Consider the following 21,143-nt stretch of genomic DNA (forward strand, 5'->3'; position numbering starts at 1 on the left):
CTTCTCCATAAACACATTACTCTCACTTCCTTCCTGCATTCCTTCTTTTCTTTCTTCTTGTTTTCTTTTCCTTCTTCATTTTCCTTTCCATTGGCAGAATATTCTAAAATGTTCACCCACCCTCTGTAATTCCTAACTCTGATTTACATTTCTTACATAAAACCAGCAAGGCAGACATCCTTACAGAGACAGTAGAAGAGGAGCTTTTATCATTAATGGATCGAAGGCCTTTTGCATTTTCAGAGGATGTTACACAAGGAATGTATTGAAATGTCAATGTTTATGGTTGCACAGTAATTCAGATATAGCATAGAGAGCTGGAGCCAAAGTGTTATTTGTACATTAACATAGAAATCACAGTTGTTTACAGTACTGCATGTGTTGTGGTAGATGAATAGACTGTCATTAAAGTGGCATCCCAAGCATGAGCTCAAAACTCATGAATATTCTTGAATATTTATTACTTCATTTGCATGCAAACACTCACACACACCTTTGTGCCACACATATGTACACATTACTGATTCTGAGCAGGGGTTTCTGTTGTTTATAAGTAGAAGAGATACTTCACCTTTCAAAAAAATCACCTCTTGCTGTCCTAGTTTTTCCTAAGGCTGCAGAGTCACAGGAACAGGGCAGTTAATGGACTGAACAGAGATGTAGATTTGTCTGTGGCTGCACAGTGTCAACTTTTTCATTCCCATGCAGTTGTTCTCTCTCTTTTTGTGTAGTTTGGGAGAACTGAAGTCATCGACAACACCCTGAACCCAGACTTTGTGAGAAAGTACATCCTGGACTATTTCTTCGAGGAGAAGCAGAATCTGCGCTTTGACATGTGAGTTATTCCCTTTGATGCTGACACACAGGAATCTACCTCGCTCTCCGATGAGCTGTCCCACTCTGGTCTTTCTGCTCTCGCTCTGTTTGTCTCCCTCTCTCCCAGTGCGTCCTCCTTGGTAATTATTGATGCTGCCTCTCTCTTGACTGTCATGGGTAAGGGGCTGGATCAGTGAAAGGGTGATAAATATTTCAGATGAGTTTTATCCTCAATCTTCACGCAGCTGTTCAAACGCAAATGTGTGACGCGGGATCCGGGATGATTTACAATGTGTTCTTCCCTTCCCGTGCCTGACTGTCCATCTCGCTCTCATTCACCACCTTAAATGGGCTCTGCTGAGTTGAAAAAGACCTGCTGCACTGCAGGCTGGACTTAATTGGAGAGTTCAGAATGCTGTCAGCGAGAAACCTTCCACAATTATGCGAATTCCTTCTTATACCAATGCAAATATTCACAGAGCCAACCAGCTGTGCCCCAGAGCAGCACTTCCACTCAAAATTTAACAGCATCAAGAATTTAAATGCACACTAAGGGGGATCTGATTTAAAGGGAAAAGTATCATTTTTTCACTAGCGAAATTAAATAAAAAAAAATCTTGTATTATTTGGACAGAATTATGGCAACAGCTAGATGGAAATCCAAGTTTTTAATGTTAAGGTCACTATGCATCTGAAGGAGTGACAGATCTTTTATTCTGTTATTGTGCTGTACATCCGAGAGTAACATATTTTCATTATGACATTTAGACATTTTGATTAAATATTACGAGGTCATTTAAAAAAAAAAAATGAAACATGCACAGATAAATTTTTCTCAATATCTATGACATGGATTTAGAAAATAGATGTGAATAGGCAGAATTTTCATTTCATGCTGACTTAAAGAAATGTTCTCTACAAGAAATCAAAATATTAGCTTTATGGATGATTTAGCTCATAGGAATTCCAGATCAAATAATGTGAGGATGGTTGAGCAAATTGAGCTGTTATCCAAGCGAAAATGGGACATGCCATCATATAACAATACCAACTGACGCTGTTTTGTTGGATTTCAGATATGACATTGACTCCAAAAGTCCTGATCTGGCCAAACACGTGAGTGTATAGAAGCACTTTGTATTTGATTTTTGTGTATATATGTGCATGTGTGTTTGCTTGGATGTATATGAAAGTTCTTTGTGTTCATTGGCAATTGCACTCACATTTTGACATGCATGCTCTTCATTCTTCGGTTGGTTTTATGCAATCTGAAATGACTGAAAAATGACATTTTGTATCATTATCAAAGCTGTGCAAAACTGAAGAAGTGAAGTTAAACTCTCTCTTTGACTTCTGATGGTTCTGAATGTATCCTGCAGTGTGCTTGAATATCCTGGGAAATACATACAATTTGTTTCCTATTAAACTGATGAAAGGCAAGCTAAAAATATAGAGTTTTCACTAAACACTTGCACCACATTTTTCAGATTAAAAACAGTCATTGTCTTTCTTTGTATGCAAATTAGACTTCATCAAATTAGACATTTGCTTGGTGCAATTAATGAAATATATCAAATATATAAATGAAATAATTTTATACAGAAATTCTTCTTCTTGTTCTTACAGTATATAAAAGTTATATAAGTGTTATAAAATAATAGGTTGCATCATTACTTGATTTGCATAATTATATTCAATTAAACAGGTACCAAAACTATACGCAGACAGTGTGAAAATAAACAACTGTCTCAGTAGGGGCAAATTATGAATTATGATTTTGTATAGAACCACCCGAATGTTTTGTGTGTGTGTATCTGTTCATTTTCACTTTTCAGTGAAATTCAGATTTATGATTTGGTTTTCTCGCTTTCTTTTGTAATCAGTGATCATCGTGGGTGTTTTTCCCTTTCTCTCTTCTCCAAGATCCTTTCTCACTATTCTCTAACTCTCGTTTTTTCTCTTCTATCCTCTTCGGCCTGACATCTTCAATTCATTTGTATTTTATTTATTTTTTTGTCTTTTTGGTTACATGATATGCTCTGTTGTTATTGTTATATTTGCGGCCTCACCTCCCTACTGGAAGCCCTCCGATTTCAACGTACGTCTCTGCCTTGCATTCCTAGACTTTTCTCTTTACCTGTACAACTCATTTACACCCAGAACCACCCTGACTCATTCTACTCTCTCTTTTTACTTCCTATGTTCCTATCCCGCCTTCTGTGGGCCTTCTTTTGTTCGGGCCACCCTTCTGTAGGACTTCCTGGGTCAGACCTTCTGCACTCTGGGTGAGATAGTGGGTTCACCAGGCAGTCGTCTGGAAAAGCCTCTGGGGTAAGAAGCTAATGCACTGTTCTATGAGCCAGGCTTACATACTCAATCAGATTGGGATGTATTCAAAGTTAGAAAAGCTGTATGGGCTCAGCAACTGTGCCTGAAGCCATCTCAGATAGATTACTGGCCATAGGAAACAGAAAAATGACTTTCTGTGCAGCTGTTCTTTAGTAGATCACCTTCATTGCCTATGTAAAAATGGGGAATTACATTTTATGCAGCACATTGGTGCATATTGATGTTTTTGGGGCACTAAGACGTTATTTTGACCCATTGTTTTGACTTATTTTGTACAGTTTTAGTGTGTCAGCCCCTTTTCACTCAGCACTCAAGTAAATGTTTTAGTTTATTTAGTGCTGAGCTACAGTGTGTGTGCAACCAGTGCCAAAGCTTGATTGACTAATGACTCATCTTTTGCTAATTAGGTCATAAACATGTAATACATTTTTTTCTTAATTAACTTTATAGCTGTATGAAGCACACAGGCCTTGTATATTTAACCTTGGCCAAAAATCTATCATGCACTTTAGTTGATCAGTTGAACCCGTCTTTCAGTTCAGATCTCTCTGAAATGAGCCTGGTGTTCTGATGTCGTTTAGAGCGTTATAGCTGTGGAATGATGATGGATACTCCCATCTATCCCTCACCATCTGTGTTTTATGTCAGTGTAGCAGATTAGGCTTGTCGGTGCAGATTGCAAGCATTAATAGCACAACCAGAGACTTCCATTCGGCATTTATTGCTAAAGTATCCGTCATGCAACCCTAGAGATGGAGGTTTCTTTAACTACTGGCCATGGTATTTCTTAACATAATCTCTTTAACTTTTAAAAACACTTGTGTATTTAATTGACCCCCATCAGTGTCATACAGTGAAAACACTTGCATCTAATTTCATGGCTAGATATAAATATACCCTAAATATGTCCAATTAAATTATATTTTTACACTTCTTGCATAATTTGACAATACCAGATCGATTCAGAAGTGATTTTTACTATGTTTTTTCATTATTGTCTCATATTTCACCTGAAGCAAGCACTTAACTGAGATAGTTGTAAAGTAAACTACAATTTTATCTTTTTTATTATTATTATGTGATGGAAAGGATACCACAGAGAGACAGTTGTAATTTGTGTAAAAATTGCAAAAAGAAGCATTTTTAGTTTGATTATTTAATACTGTGTATTTTGTGTAATTATCATAGTTACTTACATTTCTTATTTTTATTTAAAATCCACCAATAAAGTACTTCTAGTTGAAGAAACAAACTTGTTTAGTCTACATTAAAGAGACATTTTCCCTCCATGAGCTGGAACTGTTTTAAATTGGTGCTGCTTGGACACAGTACTAAGAGAATACAAAGAGCTGAAGTTTAGGAGGGAGATGTAATGATTGCAGGGTTTAGTTAGCCTGTATATACAGTACACAACTGAGTGAGTGCTAGGGGTGGAGCAGACCCTATTGATCAACCTCAAACACCCACTCAATCTCATACTGCACTGAGACGTATGAATTGCTTTCATTTATGGGCATTATCTGTGCAGAAAGGAGGGTGTGATTGGAGGTATTTGCTTGTGGAGAGGAGATCGGCCAGTAATGATGAAAATCTGTGGGAGTTTAAAAGCTTTAGGGGTGAATTTGAACCCCTGATCTCTGTAAAGTTTCCCCAGACTGTTAAACTAGATGGAGACAGACAAAGAAAGGGTGAGGGCTGGAACACAGAGAGGCTGCTTTCACACAGCAGCAGAAAACGCTTGTCAATCTTGTTTTAGAGAGCTAAATATGGTTGTTTGCACAGAATTCAGTTAGTTGTCAGAGTAACAACTGGTTTCTACGATGAAGTCTTAAATTTTGCAAACGTAGTCTGACAGCAGGTTTGTTGGATAGAATGAACGGTACTGCAGTCACTGTTTTCTGCAGTGTCACTGACATACAATGCTGTGCAAGTGTAGAAGTTTCACGAAAAATATTTATTTTCTTCTGATAAGTGTCACTAAGTCAGTAGAAAACCTTAGTAGAAAACCTGAATTTTTAGTGTACCAAATGTTCCTTTTGCAACTTCCTTGTGTAAAACCAGTGAAAGGCAAAGGGTCTCACACCAAATATTGATTTAATTAGTTCATAGCAACTTAATAGAAAAAAAAAATAATGGCATTATTTCATAAGTGGCTACACTTTTGCACAGTATTGTACATATTACATGAGGCACACATACTGTATATTGTTCTGGATCTGATAATGTTAGATAATGATAATGTTAATAAAAAATAAATGAGTAATGCAAAATCTAAAGTTATCTTTCACTGTGGTTATAGGCATTATTCCAGGCTTTCTCAAGATTATTGTTCTCCTAAATAATATTCGAAATTAGAATTAGTGTATCCCAAATAATGTTGAAATGAATATCCCTGAAATACCCAGATGGTTTACTGTTTTTGGCGAAGTGCAGATAGCTTCAGATTCGAAGTGCAGATAGCTCTAATGGCTAATATTGCACACAACCCACTGTACTTTGGAAAATTGGACTATTCGGTTCAGAACTACAAACACAAGCAGAAAAACATCAAACAGGGCAGATGTGTAAGACCAATGATTGAGAGAGAGTTTTAGGTGAAGTGAATTGAGTGATTAATAGTATCTAACTTGATGAAAAATAATTATTTAATGGGATCCATGTTATATTTCATCTGCAAAAATATTGTGAACTTTTATAAAGATACACAAAGAAAGATCATGTGACTGGAGTAATGATGCTAAAACTTCAGCTTTGAAATCACAGGAATAAATTACATTTTAAAATATATTGGGCTGAAGCAGGTATTTTAAATAGTAAAAATATTTCAGAATTTTACTGTTTTTTCTGTATTTTGGATCAAATAAATGCAGGCTTGGTGAGCAGAAGAGACTTCTTTAAAAAACATTAAAAATCTTACTATTCAAAAAAGTTTTCACTGGTAGTGTATGCTGGGCCATTAACTTTCAAATGCATTATTTTGCAAAAACATGAGGAAAGTTCTTTGCGTGTTGGCCCCCCAACTGGCAGATCAACATGCTGCTATTTTCTATCCGGTAAGAATAGTTGACTGTAAATTAAATGAACTGAAATGTGGATTGTGTATAAGAGGATATTAACTGTGATAAGTTGATTGACAGGCCATGTAACTATGCAACAGAGTGGTATATTACACTTTCTTTAATGGCTTAAGTATAAGTAGGTGAACTGGGATGCAGCACTCGACTTTGGTTTAATTTATTTGAATAGAGAACATAAGGAAGGAGAGAGCAACTGAAGCAAAGACACTTTGTACTTTGTGTGCAACTAAGGAATCAAAAAAATACCAAAATTGTGTAAAATGCCTGAGTGCAGGATGACCTGCTTTTGAACAGCTTGTCGTCTGTATTACACACATACAAACTCTCTAATATCGTCCTCTTTCCACACCTCAATAATTCCCCATAGCCACAGAGCAGTCTTTGGGTATCTATTGCAGGAAATAGACTATAGCTTTCCCTCCATCCGTCCTGTACAACTGATATAGATGCAGTCATCTCTTGAAATGTATCCCTCCGTTGTGTTGAAATAAGTAAATCAGAGACTACACACTTGGCAGCTGAATATAGAGAATTGTATGTTTGGCAATAAACAGGGTGTAAGGAAAATTTTGCCGCAGGCTGAACTGCTTTAAAACACACTGCAAAACTAGTCTTATTGGATTTGAATTTCAGCAATGTTAATTCATCATCTCCCCTTCACTGGCTGTGTGCCGAAAGAACACAAAACATTGCCCAGCATTTGATTCCATTAGAGTTTTCTACTGTTCATATAGGGGATATAGGAAAGGAAGTAACATAAGCCTTATTGAATACAGTACATTTGGCCCATCTGTGCCTTAAAAGCTGTGCCTTTAGTGATGCTGGTTTAATCGGATTGACCCCACTGTAAGGCAATTTAGCTTATTAGTTATTTACAACTATGCACTGTATATATACGGTATATATAAAATTGTTATTTATTTGCATTCAATAAGAAAAAAGTCAGCTTATTTTGCATTTACATTGTATGGTAAAGGGCAGCTTTGACGTTTGGTTCTTTGTGCCCCACTCAGTTTGAATGGTCATGATGCTTCTGGCCCGTGGCATTAGATTATTATGTCATACTGATGGATTGGGCCTGTGCTTTATATCAGCGTTAAACAGGACTTGTATGCTTTGACTCTGGAAATGCATTATGCTGATCTGCATTGACAAATAGAGAGGAAGGGGGTGGGAAAAAAGAAAGGGAGAGAGAAATATGGGCCAGCGAGTCTTATCTAGGCCTCAAATTCGATACTCTGGTGGGACAGTCATGTGTTTCTGACTGCGGGCTGTTTGAGCTTTTTACTGAAGAAAAAAGTCTGTCAGATTTAAATGGTAACAAGACAGAAAGCACAAGTAACTCTGAGCTGTAAGAGAACAACAACAGACAGAATGGAGGAATAGATTGCAAGCTTTTGCCCTCAATGATGGACCCAGTCTCCAAAAAATCACCCCATGAAATACAAATGGATTGTTGCTCTGATACACTGGAAATATTTCTACCTGATCTGACTTACAGTCTAGTTTAATTGGAGAAAGATCAATTCAGTCATATATATATACTGTATATATATATATATATATATTAATAGATATTTATATTTATTATTATTTGTTACTTTATTTTTTAAATAAAAGCAGTTTTATGTGTTTTATATACACACACACACCACCAGCCATATACTGTATATTATTATTATTATATATTTTAAATAATATATATTATGTAATGTATAATATTATATGTTACCCTGGACCACAAAACCAGTCATGAGCAGCACGGGTATTTTTGTAGCAATAGCCAACAATGCATTGTATGGATCAAAATTATCGATTTTTCTTTTATGCCAAAAATCATTAGGATATTACAGTAAGTAAAGATCATGTTCCATTAAGATATTTTGTAAATTTAAAATAAAATAAAAATTATTTAAATATGTTGATTTATTTATACTTTTTTATTTATTGCTTTTACAATCACAAATCATAGCACAGTATGGTAACAACAGCATGCAACAGCATGGTCAGCAAAACTAGAAATTTTCACTTACATTTATGAATTTGGTAGACGCTTTTATCCAAGTCGACAGACATTTTCTTCAAGGTACACATTTTCTCAGTTCTTGCTTTCACTGGGAGTCAGACCCATGACTTTGGCGTTGCTATTGCCTTGCTCTATAGTTTGAGCCAACAGAAGGAATCGTATATGGGAGAATATTTAAATTTAAAATTAAATTAAATTAAAATGAAATTCATGCATTTAGCAGATGCTTTTGTCCAAAGCGACTTACAGTGCATTCAGGCTATACATTTTTTATCAGTATGTGTGTTCCCTGGGAATTGAACCCACGACCTTTGCGCAGCTAATGCAATGCTCTACCACTGAGCCATAGGAATATTTATATATGTATATAATGTCCCATCTAAATAGTCATATTGAAAATGAAATCTAGTGTTAATCCATCACCTTGGATGAATTAAATTGGAGTTCACACATTCATCACAGGAATCCGTGATGGTCTAAGCTGCTCCATATTATGCAAATACACAAACATTCACTCTGAAGGATGGGGCTTTTCAGTGTGTTTTTTTTATTTTTTTATAGGTCCCCATCACAAAATGAAATTTTAAGCCATTCTGTCACATTCAGAGAGCTCAGGACAGGAAATGCATTTTCCATTCCATCTAGTGCAGCACTCTGGGCTAGGGTCATTTATGAAAGGCAATTGTTATAATAATATATACATTGAGTGCTCGGCTGAGTTTTTAAACAGCTGACAGGCCATGTAAAATGCCTCCAGCGCCAGAAGCAAATTTTACTTCATGGACATTCCTCCTGTTGTCATTTTTACAGTAGATGATTTGTTCCCTTAGCGGTCAACACAAGGGCAAGACAAAAGTTTCAGGAGGGCACAAAAGCACACTGCCATCTTAGTGACCTCTGACTTTCCTCTTTTGACTACTCTGACATGCTTACAGTGCCATATTGTTAAACAGACTCCACTATAGACGGCAGCATAACCATAAGGACAGAAGCAAACAGTATTATAGATATGAAAGTTATCAATCACTACGCACGGTCAGGTAGCAATGCTAGAAAGAAGAAAATGCATCGCGCAAATGACTCACTGAAGAATATCTCATTCAAGGATATCCAGATACTCAGAGTAAGCACAATTTCAGGTCTGTAACAAGCATCCTCTTCTCTCCTGCTAGATGAATGGCTTATGTTTAGCAGAGGTAGACTCTGTGCTCCGTCATTATGTTGAATCGATTGCCATATCCAAGATTTGTTTTATGAATAACATTTAATTGCAGACATGCATGCATTCTTGCACAATAAACAATAATAGTTCATTTGAAGCTTGTTCGACTGCGATGCGTCTTAAGTAGCTCTGGATGCTGAAAATGAGTCTTCATTATGGTAAAGACATGGTCGGTTAGCCTGGAGGTTTCATATTAATTATGGATTATACAGCCATGTGCAAATCATATGCAGAGCTTCAATTTTCTTCGGTTGAAGCCATTTTGCAGGTGTTTCTCTGTTGCTGTGTTTAGGCCATTGAAACACTGAGAATGGTGCACCGATCTTAATTCAAATCCGGGTGTATTTCAAGATTATGGATGCCTGTCTAAGTATGAAAAGCAATTGGATTTAAGTTATAATCTTATTCCAACCCCTTGTGGAGTTCTGGAGCTTTATGTAATGCAGCTTGACTGCGACTCGCTCGCCACAGTGAATCAGCGATCCGTCATATTTCACCCTCCGCTCCGTTTGTCTTAGTTTCACATGAAATTAGTCTGGATAAACTTATTCACTTAATCTCTTTGTTAGACAGATGAATGTAAATGTTCCTAACAGCCCAATGGTCTGTGAATGCATAACTTATCGCTCTCAAACAGGGCTGTTTATTTCAGGTACTCTGGTTACATACACGCTCACATACTCAGAGACACATGAATAATTTAATCTGCCTTTTTCTGTTTTCTCTAATTCTATTTTCTTTTGCATGTTCAATACATATTGTCTTATATATTTCAACTCTTTTGCGCAACACATGTTTAAAAACCCCTGCCATAGAGGACATTAGTTGGCCACTCATTCTAAGGCCTGATGAGTGCCATTGTACGACGGGCCTGTTTGTTTCTCTCCTTCGCTGAATCTCCTCCATTTCTTTTTCCCCCTCTCTCACCTGTAAACCCGTTGTCTGCTTAAATACCAACATAATTCTTCATCCTAATGATGAAATGTGCAAACATCTCTACAAACCTCACTACTTGCTGTGCAGAATGATAATGCTGGCTAGCGTTAAATACTGTTATACATCTTCCTCAGTCATGTGGGACAACATTTAAGCATTTTCGATTACCCAGAGGGCTTTTGGCAGGTTTAAGACATCATGAGACACCACGTTTAATTACAATGCAGTTTATTTTATTCTTTGGTACAATATACAACGTTCCCTGACTCATTAGAGGACAGATATGAAGAGAAATCTCCCTTTATTGTAAACCCTGGACTCTTTGTCAACACTTTGATGAATAGCTTCTGATATAGCATGTAGAATTACCTCACAAGTCGCAAGTAGCGAGCAATTTGTGAGGCTGACGAGTAACTCCATAAATCACCTCCTCTTCTCACATGAATTGATCAAATCAGGCCTGCCCGTGTGGAATGAGACACTGAGCAGCTACGAATGCCATGATGAAGAAAAGACTGCAACAAAGTCTGAAAATATTCGGCGTAATACCAACTAACTCCTCTTCCTCGGCTGACTTTCTTTCATCTGTGATCAGTATGTAAAAATATTCCCCCTGTTCCTTAAGGACAGGACTTGGTGCGCATACTTTGTTAAAGGACTGTTTGATCATAGCGAACAGGTCGGGCTGTGTGATGTTGACTTATAAGTCATTTGGCTTTGAATGGCGGATTTGGGACAGTATCATTGATCCTCTGAATCTCCGTTGGTTCTAGCTAAAGGTTAGAAAGTTGATATCAAGCTCTCGGCTATGTGCAAAAAGATGCCTTGATCTCCTTCCTCATGCTGGTGTGCACTCTAGATCGTTGTTATTGCTTATGTCAACATTATCGAGCTTTCCCTTGGCAGGTGCAATGCTGTAAATGCCAACAGAATCTGCCAATAGTCAAATCAGTTTGTGTCTAATGTATACTTAATTATTGCATACTAAATATGAATAAAAACGAAAAAGGTTTGTCTTTTTTATTTTTTGTACTGTCTGGTGTATTGTTTAAATGTCAAAAAATTTGACAGCTAAGAAAATCAAGAGTTAGTGGAGATAGTTTCTTAACACAGTAACTTGCTATTTAAATTTATGTAGCCAAATAACTTTCAAAAGTTTGGGGTCAGTAATGTTTGAAAGAAATGTTACTTTTATTCAGAAAGAATGCAATAAATTGATTAAAAGTGAGAGGAAAGACTTTAAAAAGTTAGAAACGATTTCAAATAAAAGCTGTTCAAATAAACTTTTTCTTCATCAAAGAAACTTAAATAAAATGGATCATAGTTTTCACAAAAACATTAGGCTGCACAACTGTTTTAAACACTGACAATAATAAGACTGTTTTTAAGAATGTTTCTTGAGCAGTAAATCAGTATATTAGAATGATTTCTGAAGGATCATGAGACACTAAAGACTGGAGTAATGATGCTGTAAATCCAGCTTTGCATCACAGAAATAAATTACATGTTAAAACATATTAAAATATATATATTTTTTTTAAATTGTAATTCTGTATTCTTACATTCCACATTGCATTTGATGGCTGAGAAATCTTCATTTTCTGCCAATGTGAACACTAACAAGTTTAGATGATTTGGCTTGGTTCCAGGCCATGATATAGCTTCAATGGCACTACAGTATGCAGATAAATTTTATTTTTTTTTATAGCTTTTTCAATTTAAACTAGATGAAAGGAAAATTAAACTCTGGTGAGTTTGCCTTAATAATAATAACAGCGTGCTGTGTTCAATGTCAGCTGAAGGCACCAAGGGGTTCAGATGTTTGTTCAGACACTAATCAATTGGGAATGCAGCAGGGAGAGGCGTGAGCGCCATTGATTTTGCTCTTCTGCAGAGCACAGCTAACACACAGTGTTAAAGGGGACATCGGATGCCCATTTTCCACAAGTTGGTATGATTCTTTAGGGTCTTCATGAAATACCTGCAAAATACTTTAATTAAAAATTCCTCAATAGTCGTGTAAAACAACACCCTTTTTACCTTGTCAAAAACAGCTCTGTTCACAACGAGCCATTTTGGTGCATGGCTCTTTAAATGATAATGTGCTACTGCTCACCCCACCCCTCTCTTCTGTTTTTTTGTGTATTCGGTGGCGCGTTACCATCAAAAACAAAACTAATGTTAGACTCTTATGTTCACTTTTACATCCAACTACAAAACACCTGGATTGCTTACCAGACATTATTGTCGCTATAGCTGCTCAAGCATGGAGAAAATGGCGGACAGTGTACAATGGGCTGAGGGAGGAAATATGCTAATACAGGACAGTCCGTCAGCGGATGTGGGCGGGGCCTGAGCAGTATGATGTCATTGTGCTCAGAAACTCAAAACGGCTTGACAATTGAGACTGTTTAGTTTTTTTGAGGGGGGTTTAAAATAAGGAGTGAATGGATTTTTAGCATTATAGGGTGGCTGTATCCACACACTGCTAAGACACATTTATATGCAAACACCGTATAAAAGTGAATTTTGCATCCGATATCCCCTTTAAAAGCCACTTTCCAAATAAACAAATGGCCACGCCACTGGGGTTTGTAACAGGAAACACTTCACACAGAACCACATTTCAAACAGTTTCATCATTTTTATTCTTCTGTTGCAGTAAACGGTTGTATGTACAGCAACCTGTGAATGAATATGGTGATAAAAGACGGCTCCACTTGTGTAACAGTTGTCAGTTTGTTCATGTATTTGCAATTACAGTGCAGCATGTTTTAATATTACTGTCAGTTTTTAGCTTTCATCTTTGTGGTGATTTGGAAAGCTGAGAGCACTAATCAGGGTATGACCCTAGAAAATTAGTTGAACTCCATCAGTTAACCCTGTTTACTTGGTTCATGTTCAAGAATTGGATCAAAGAATTTGTTTGGCTCAACATCTTGCCACTCTGTCACTGATTCAAGAGTAATTTGTTCAGACACTACAGAAAAGTCAGTGGAGAACTCGTAATAACAAACCAAAGTTTTTTTTCTTTAGTAAAGAAGTAGTTTCTAAAACAATAGGGTTCATCTAACATGTCCTCTCTAATACCTGAGGGAAAAACATGAGCAGCAGCAAACACTGACCTTTCTAACCTACATTGTGGAGGTGAGACTGAGGCAGTTCAAAACAACTATGGTGATCCGGCATCTTCAGAAGGTTAATGGGGGAACTGGCTTGAAATCCATTGTGTATCTGAATTATTCACCAAGTGTAATTTTTTTTAGAGAGGTGTCTCCTATAAAGGCAGAGGGTAAATTGCTCCCTCACTTGTCCTGAGGCCAAAAGCTCATTTTACATCCTTTCAGTGACTCGAGTGGAACTGGCCTGCTTTTAATTGTCTCAGCTTCAGATTATGAATGTGTTTTCCACTAGCCCTTAGAACTCAAAGCTATTTAAAAATAGTAATATAATATAATATAATACTTTTTATTCAGCAAGGATGCATCAACATTTACAATAAAGACATCTATAATGTTACAAAAGATTTCTATTTCAAAGAAATGCTGTTTTTTCAAACTTTTTATTCATCAAGGCTAGAACATTCAGTGTAATTTCATATAAAATCTAAGAAAGGATATTTTCTTGGCCATAAATTAATGAAAGAAGTCAATTCCTATAGCAGTATGTGTCTGTTTTAGAGAGAAATAAGTAGGGGGGAAGATTCTCTCTACATAACTTTAGGTCGTAAAGTTTATCTGATCTGGCTGAGGTGTCCTGGTTACCATGGTAACCAGGGGCCTGTTCTGCCTTTTTGAGGTGTACTGTAAGTCACATTTTGGTGGAAGGGTCCATAGACCCTCATAGAAGGCTAGTTGGTTGGGTGAGGGGTGTTAGGGATTATTTGTCAAGTATAACAAATAATTGTGTGTCTTATTAGTCCAGACGCTACAACAAATATTTTACAACAATTTCACATATTTTTTATAGCAATACAAAACATGAAGGACATATGCAAATTAACAGAGAGGCATTTCTGCACCTGAGCTGAGCACTTTAATGCATTGTTACTTGTTCATCTCTAGTTGGCAGTAACCCTAAAGACACATGAGAGGATGCATTTTCTTTGCACATAGAGGGGTCAGCATAAAATACTCTACTTGAGTGTGCACCAGTTGATGTCTAAATTTAGGATCTTGTGTGATTGATAGAGATAAACTGGTATGAATCAGCTACAGATTTAAGCATTACAACATCCTGAACACTTCCTGAGGCAGAGGTTTATTTTAACACTTGATGGTTGCTGTTTGTTGACTTCACAGGATGTATTCAGGGCAAAACAATGATCTGAACTGAAATATCCAGTTTTTGTCAGCACACAACATGACTGTGATCTCCAGCTCCCCAGTATACCATCTCGCCTTTTGAAACAGTTCTGATAGTTACTATTCTGAAATTCTGCTGCTGTTATATGTAGCCATATGCAGTCATGAAATATCTTTAACTGTAATTATACGGGAATCAGGGCATTATTAAGAGGATTTTTTTCACACTATTCCTGCCCGACTGTTCCTAATAACTCAAAACTGTGTGCACTAATGCACCGTATGTGTTATTTTTCAGTGGCATCCCTGGGAAGAATTGTGGTACCATTATTCTCACCGCAGAGGAACTCGGAAACTGTCGGGTAAGTCAGCAGTTTTACTATATCCTCCAAAGAATAGTTTTACTCTGAAATAATTGTTTTTTTCAACCCCTTTTCACTTCGAAATGCTTGCAACTATTCAGCAGTGAAAACCTTTACTGAAATGATTCACTTTGATAAGAAAGCTGACTACTGTTATACTCTTGAGATCAGACATAAATGTCTGACATGAATGAATGTTCATACAGAAATGAACTGGATTGTGCCTATGTCTGAAATATAAGTTGTTTCCACAGACAAAAGGGTAACAACATTTGAACACCAAAGCCACCTTTAAATACTTTTATTTCCATCTTACTGACAAAATGTTATTAAAGCATAAATAATGGAATAACAGAAGCCATGGTATTTGTAGTCACACGTTTGCATCATTATTTAATACTTCTAACATGCATTATTAACCATCTTTTACACTGGCCATTTACATTATTCTGCTTAACTAAATAAAGACCAGCGCATAGGCTTGATGGAGAAGCAGCTGAAAAATTACTGAAGTGAAGATCACTGCAGCATTGCCCATTGGGTACTGTTAGAGCTTTTGATCTAATACACAATGAAGGCTTTGTTTGTCTCCCTTGTTCTTCTGAATACTTTTAGCTGGTATTTTAAGACCCGCTCTTATTGAACCAAAGGGTCATGAAATTGCCATCAAGGTTTTCAAGGAGGAATGAACACACAATGGAATGCTGCAGCAACTGGTGTCATAGCTTGAGTAAAAAAAATAGTCTTAAAATTGCTTTGAAAAAATCAAAGTGAGATATGGATTGTGTGGCCTCTCTGAACCAATTCAAGAGTGATGATGTCTCCCCCTTCTAAGACCTGTGTACTCATAACATGTTTTGTTAAACCTGCATTGATTGTCTGGTCCTAAGTATCTGGAGAGGACCAAGTATCCAGCATCTAATATTCTGCTTATGCATTTTAAACCTGTTCTGACGTCAGTCTTGATTGCTCTTGGACCAAAGGATCCGATATAGTATCAGCGAATAGCACTAGATGGATATGATGAGAGGGTTCTTATAAATGGGAGTGATGGCTTGGAAAAATGATAAGCAATAAAATACTAATTAAGAGGCATTTGAAGATATCTGGTTATGTGAACATTCATATGGACTGCTGAAGATAATCAGACCATGTAGTTTAGTTTTTCCTGCAGAATTATTTTTATATACAAAGCCATATAAAGATGTATACAAAATATTATTTAAATAACATTTTAAAATATGTAATTAATAATTAATAATTTTAATATATAAATGATTTATTGCAAAAAAAGAAAAAGAAAAAGTATCTTTTGTAATGTATCTATCTGTAATGATACTAATTAAATTTTCATGAAATTGTTGAATTCTTGCTTCATTTCAAGTTAGATATTAATTCACAATCCACTTTGATGGATTCATTCAGTTTGTTCAGAGTAAAGGAGTTGAAAAACTTATTTTTAATCCTTTTGTGGGATTCATTTAAAGAACTGACTCATTTGTTTCGACTACAATAGTTAGCCAGCAATGACAATGAATAACATGTTTTATGTTGCAGTCCTCAGTCATTTTATTTCATCATATTCTCTTTAGACTGCATGTTAAAATATAACCATTCCATTTGTGGATTCAGTGGAGGAGGTCAGACAAAGAAGTTTCTATCTCCATCCCTCCCATCTCTTTATCATGTCTTCTCACTGGAACGTTCCAGTTTCGTCCCTCTGTCTAATAAAGTTTACTCTGTCACTGGTGATAGTACTCATTAAATCACTGAAATAGCAGTGCAGAGTAAATTACAGCTTTTCCGGGTTGTAAATGGCTATGTTGCGCTGACTACAAGCTCAAACACACACAAAGGACTGCTCATTTGAGCCATCTATTGCACACACTCACAGCCTCACTCAAGCTCATTTGAAATGCTCAAAAAGCTTTTCCCCTCTGTGAGAGTAATATATTGGTACATCTGCTTGATCTATATATATTTCACATGGTAGATCAAAAGATTTTACAGGATGTTATGAAAGGCTGGGTTTTGATCAGGTACATGCAAAGAACAGCTATGAGGAAATGCACCATGTGGAGGCGAACCCTCTGCTTAATAGGTTTGCAAATATCTTCAAAAGTCTGTCTCTTTCCAAGAAGTTACATAGATGAATCCCATTCAGAAACCAGATAAAACCTGCAAACCCAAAATAATGAATGAAATGTTTCATCTCTGAAGTTCATTGTGGCCAAAGACAGGGCAGCTTTAGCTGTGATGTGAATTGCTTTGACTGACTGTCATTTATATAACTAACTATGCTGTCATTTAAGTTGTTTACTGTTGCTGAAGAAAGAATTGCAATCTGCAAGAAGACTGACTCTCATGCTCGATTGCTCGATAGACGCTGGATTCAATACCAGCATAGGTTGATATTTCGCTTTTCTCTGCCCAAATTGTTTTCAGCTCAAATTGATCTTGCCACTAAGGTCTATTCATGGGATCATAATCGCTGTGAATGCTTGGTTTGAATGGGGCTGTTAATCATGTGCAAAGTCCTCCACACACTATGGTTTAGTTTCAGTCAAGAAACAATTCAAGCAATGTGTAATAGAAGATAGTGCTCCCTCGGCCATTAAATATAAGGTGAATTGTCCCTAGAGCGTGGAAAGACCACTGGCCATGTTCATCAGTGGATATACCATTAAGACTAATGACTTCGTATCAGTTAGACCTCACACCATAACATTATGGCTAATGAGGGTTGTCTCCATTGTGTTGATAACATCCCTCTGGCCCGAGAAGCCCCTAGCAAGCAGGTTTACGATGATGTCAGTCATTACTGGAGTGTAATTTGCAGTATCAACTGCACATCACGTGAATGATTCCTTTGGAAATGTTCTAGATCTCCTTCAATCTCTTCTCTCACTCACTCTTCGTCTCTCCTCACTGACTCCAGCCTACAATTTCATCCTTCTCTGAATGGCACTCTAAATGCAAGATAGTGTTTAGCGGCTAATTGGTTCAAATGGAATTGATGTTTGTTGATGCCAGGCACAGATTAACCATTTGGGCCACAAAATACCCATTTAGGGGCCACAGACGGTTTTTCTTTTGTATCCCAAGAAATTGCAGGTAATAATAAAAATTAGATTGGTATCTTGATTCATGTGGACTGTTATTTTAGTATTATTTATATACTATTGTTATTGTTATTTATATTTTGAATTTTAGTTAAAATTTTAGACACTTTGACACTTTTTAATATATCTGTATTTTGCTGCCATGACATCATTTAAAAAAATAATTATGTCAGCTTTATTTTAGTTAATGAAAACTTTTAATAATTTTAGTTTTGGTTTAAAGGGGTCCTATTATGCTCTTTTACAAAGTCTTGATTTTGTTTTGGGGGTGTACTAGAACAGGCTCTCATACTAGGCTGTTCGAAAAACACATTATTTTTCACATATTTTACATTATTACAACACCTCTCTCCCCAGTCTGGCATGAACGGCTCGAATAGCTCCTGTATCAAATGAAGGCCTGCCTTCTGAAATACGAAATGTGCTGTGATTGGTTAGCTGGGCCAGTGTGTGTTGTGATTGGCAGCACTCGGTGCCTGGTCGGGAAATGTCATGCCCCTTACCATAGCCGCCTGCGAGCTTCAGTGTAAATATTGCGTCAAAATCAAATCAATTTGAGCGCGATTTAAACCCGGATGATTGTAACCACTCTAAGTTCGTCTGCCTTGGGAAAGCTAGCGTGTCTCAGACATAGTGATAACACTTGTTGCTTTCTCTAGTGCAGCTCAACCAGGTCTCGTCCCATTTGTCGGTATTTGCGATATCACAAATCCCGGAAAATATGCGTTGTAGTCCAAACGAGTGGTTCGTTGTAGTTTTTGAAAAGTGATTTCTGTTCAATAAAATATCTCCTTTTGAAGTGGACTTTGAACTTTGTAACTTTGCAGATCTTTTTTATGCTCAAACAGCAACATTACAGACTAACTAAAGTTGAAAAAGTCAAAAAACATAATAGGACCCCTTTAACACTGTTCATGTGTCAGTGAAGTACATAATTATTATATAAATTCAATGATGATCTAATGACATTCTATACAATATTACAGTTAGGTCCATATATATTTGGACACTGACACAATTTTCATAATTTCGGCTCTGTATGCCACCAGAATAGAATTAAAATGAAACAATCAAGATGAAATTGAAGTGCAGACTTTAAGCTTTAATTCAAAGTGGTTGAACAAAAATATAACATAAAATGCTTAGAAATTACAACAATATTTTTATACACAGTCCCCCCATTTTCAGGGGCTCAAATGTAACTGGACAAATAAATATAATGATAAAAATGAAAAAAAAAAAAAAATTTTTTGATATTTTGTTTAGAATCCTTTGCAGGCAATGACTGCTTTAAGTCTGGAACTCATAGACATGACCAAAGACTGGGTTTCCTCCTTTGTGATGCTTTGCCAGGCCTTTGCTGCAGCTGACTTCAGTTATTGTTTGTTTGTGGGTCTTCCTGCCTTTAGTTTTGTCTTCAGCGAATGAAATGCATGCTCAAACAGGTTGAGATCAGATGATTGATTTGGCCATTGCAGAATATTCCACTTTTTACTTTAAAAAACTGCTGGGTTGCTTCTGCAGTATATGTTGGGTCATTGTCCATTTGTACTATGAAGTGCTGTCCAATCATCTTTGCTGCATTTGGTTGAATCTGGGCAGATAATATATATTGGTGGGTACGTTTAAGCTTAACCTTTAGTGGAGTTTACTGTTTAATGTTTTATTATGTTTTATTATGCATTTATTATGTCTGTTTGGTTACTGTATGGACTCTGATTAGTTATATTGAAATGCATGCTCAATCGGGTTGAAATCAGGAGATTGATTGGACCATTGCAGAATATTCCACTTTATTTTTTACTGGATTCTCCGATCATCCACCACTGCTGTCCTCCATGGACGTCCATGCCTTTTTATGTACCAATTTGGCCACTCCTAATGTTCCTGCTATCTATCTGATGGATTTGTTTTGTTTTTGAAGCCTAACAATTGTCTGTTTCACTTGTATGGAGAGATCCTTTGACCTCCTGATGTGGGTTCACAGCAACAGCTTCCAAATGAAAATGGCTCACTTAGAATCAACTCCAGATCTTTTATCTGCTTAATTGATATATAAATAACGAAGGAATAGCCCACGCCTGTCCATGAAACAGCTTTTGAGTCAATTGTCCAATTTTAATTGAAAAAGAGGTTTAGGTACATATTAAAGAGCTGTAATTCCTTAACCTTTCCTCCAATTTTGATGTGAATACCCTAATTAAAGATCAGAGTGTGCACTTTAAGCCCATATTCATTATATAGCTGTAACTCGAATATGTTTTAGTCAGCAGCTAAAATAATAAAAATTGTGCCTGTGTCCAAATATATATGGACCTAATTGCATATACGATAAGACAATAATTAATTTCATATTATGGTCGATAATCATTATATGCATTTTTTATTGATGTTTTTTTATTTGCCCAGATTTTCATCATAAAAGGTTATTTTAGGTAACCCTACCTAATGATAAACATGAATCTGCATAAAACTACTCCACTAAACAAAAACATTACATTCTACCATTGAGCCCTTGGAAAAAGACAAAACATTATGTCCATCAGAATGAGAAAATTACAGTCAGTGTTGTAGGGGGATGTCATAGTGTGAAATATTGTGATTAAAAAAGGGCCAGCCGTGTTTTTTGAGAGCTAAATATTGAGCCACAGTCAGGGTCAGTGGAAATTGTGGGAGGATTTGTTCATTAGCAAATTATTTATTTGAGAGTTGTTCAACGAAGACTTATTTTACCTTTAAAGGGGTCATATGACGTTGCTAAAAAAAGAACATTATGTTGTGTATTTGGTGTAATGAAATGTGTTTATGCGGTTTAAGGTTCAAAAAACACATTATTTTCCACATTCTGTACATTATTGTTTCTCCTCTATGCCCCGCCATTCTGAAACGCGTCGATTTTTACAAAGCTCATCGTTTTGAAAAGCGAGGT

General features: G+C 36.5%; 1 protein-coding gene across 2 annotated transcripts in view; it reads left to right on the top strand.

The window, feature by feature from the left end:
* Positions 1-21,143, top strand: part of LOC107668107 (copine-5-like) — a 73,247-nt gene that overhangs the window by 24,591 nt on the left and 27,513 nt on the right. Inside the window, exons 4-8 of one of the 2 annotated variants that reach the window (XM_016459898.1) lie at positions 732-835; positions 1,893-1,932; positions 2,900-2,914; positions 3,071-3,147; positions 15,029-15,092. In XM_016459898.1, the coding sequence (XP_016315384.1) occupies positions 732-835; positions 1,893-1,932; positions 2,900-2,914; positions 3,071-3,147; positions 15,029-15,092 (300 nt within the window). The remainder of the gene's footprint in view (positions 1-731; positions 836-1,892; positions 1,933-2,899; positions 2,915-3,070; positions 3,148-15,028; positions 15,093-21,143) is intronic. The other variant, XM_016459899.1, reaches the window with a different exon arrangement.

The sequence above is a fragment of the Sinocyclocheilus anshuiensis genome, unplaced genomic scaffold (assembly GCF_001515605.1).
Source record: "Sinocyclocheilus anshuiensis isolate Anshui unplaced genomic scaffold, SAMN03320099.WGS_v1.1 scaffold1024, whole genome shotgun sequence".
In the NCBI taxonomy this organism is placed as follows: Eukaryota; Metazoa; Chordata; class Actinopteri; order Cypriniformes; family Cyprinidae; genus Sinocyclocheilus; species Sinocyclocheilus anshuiensis.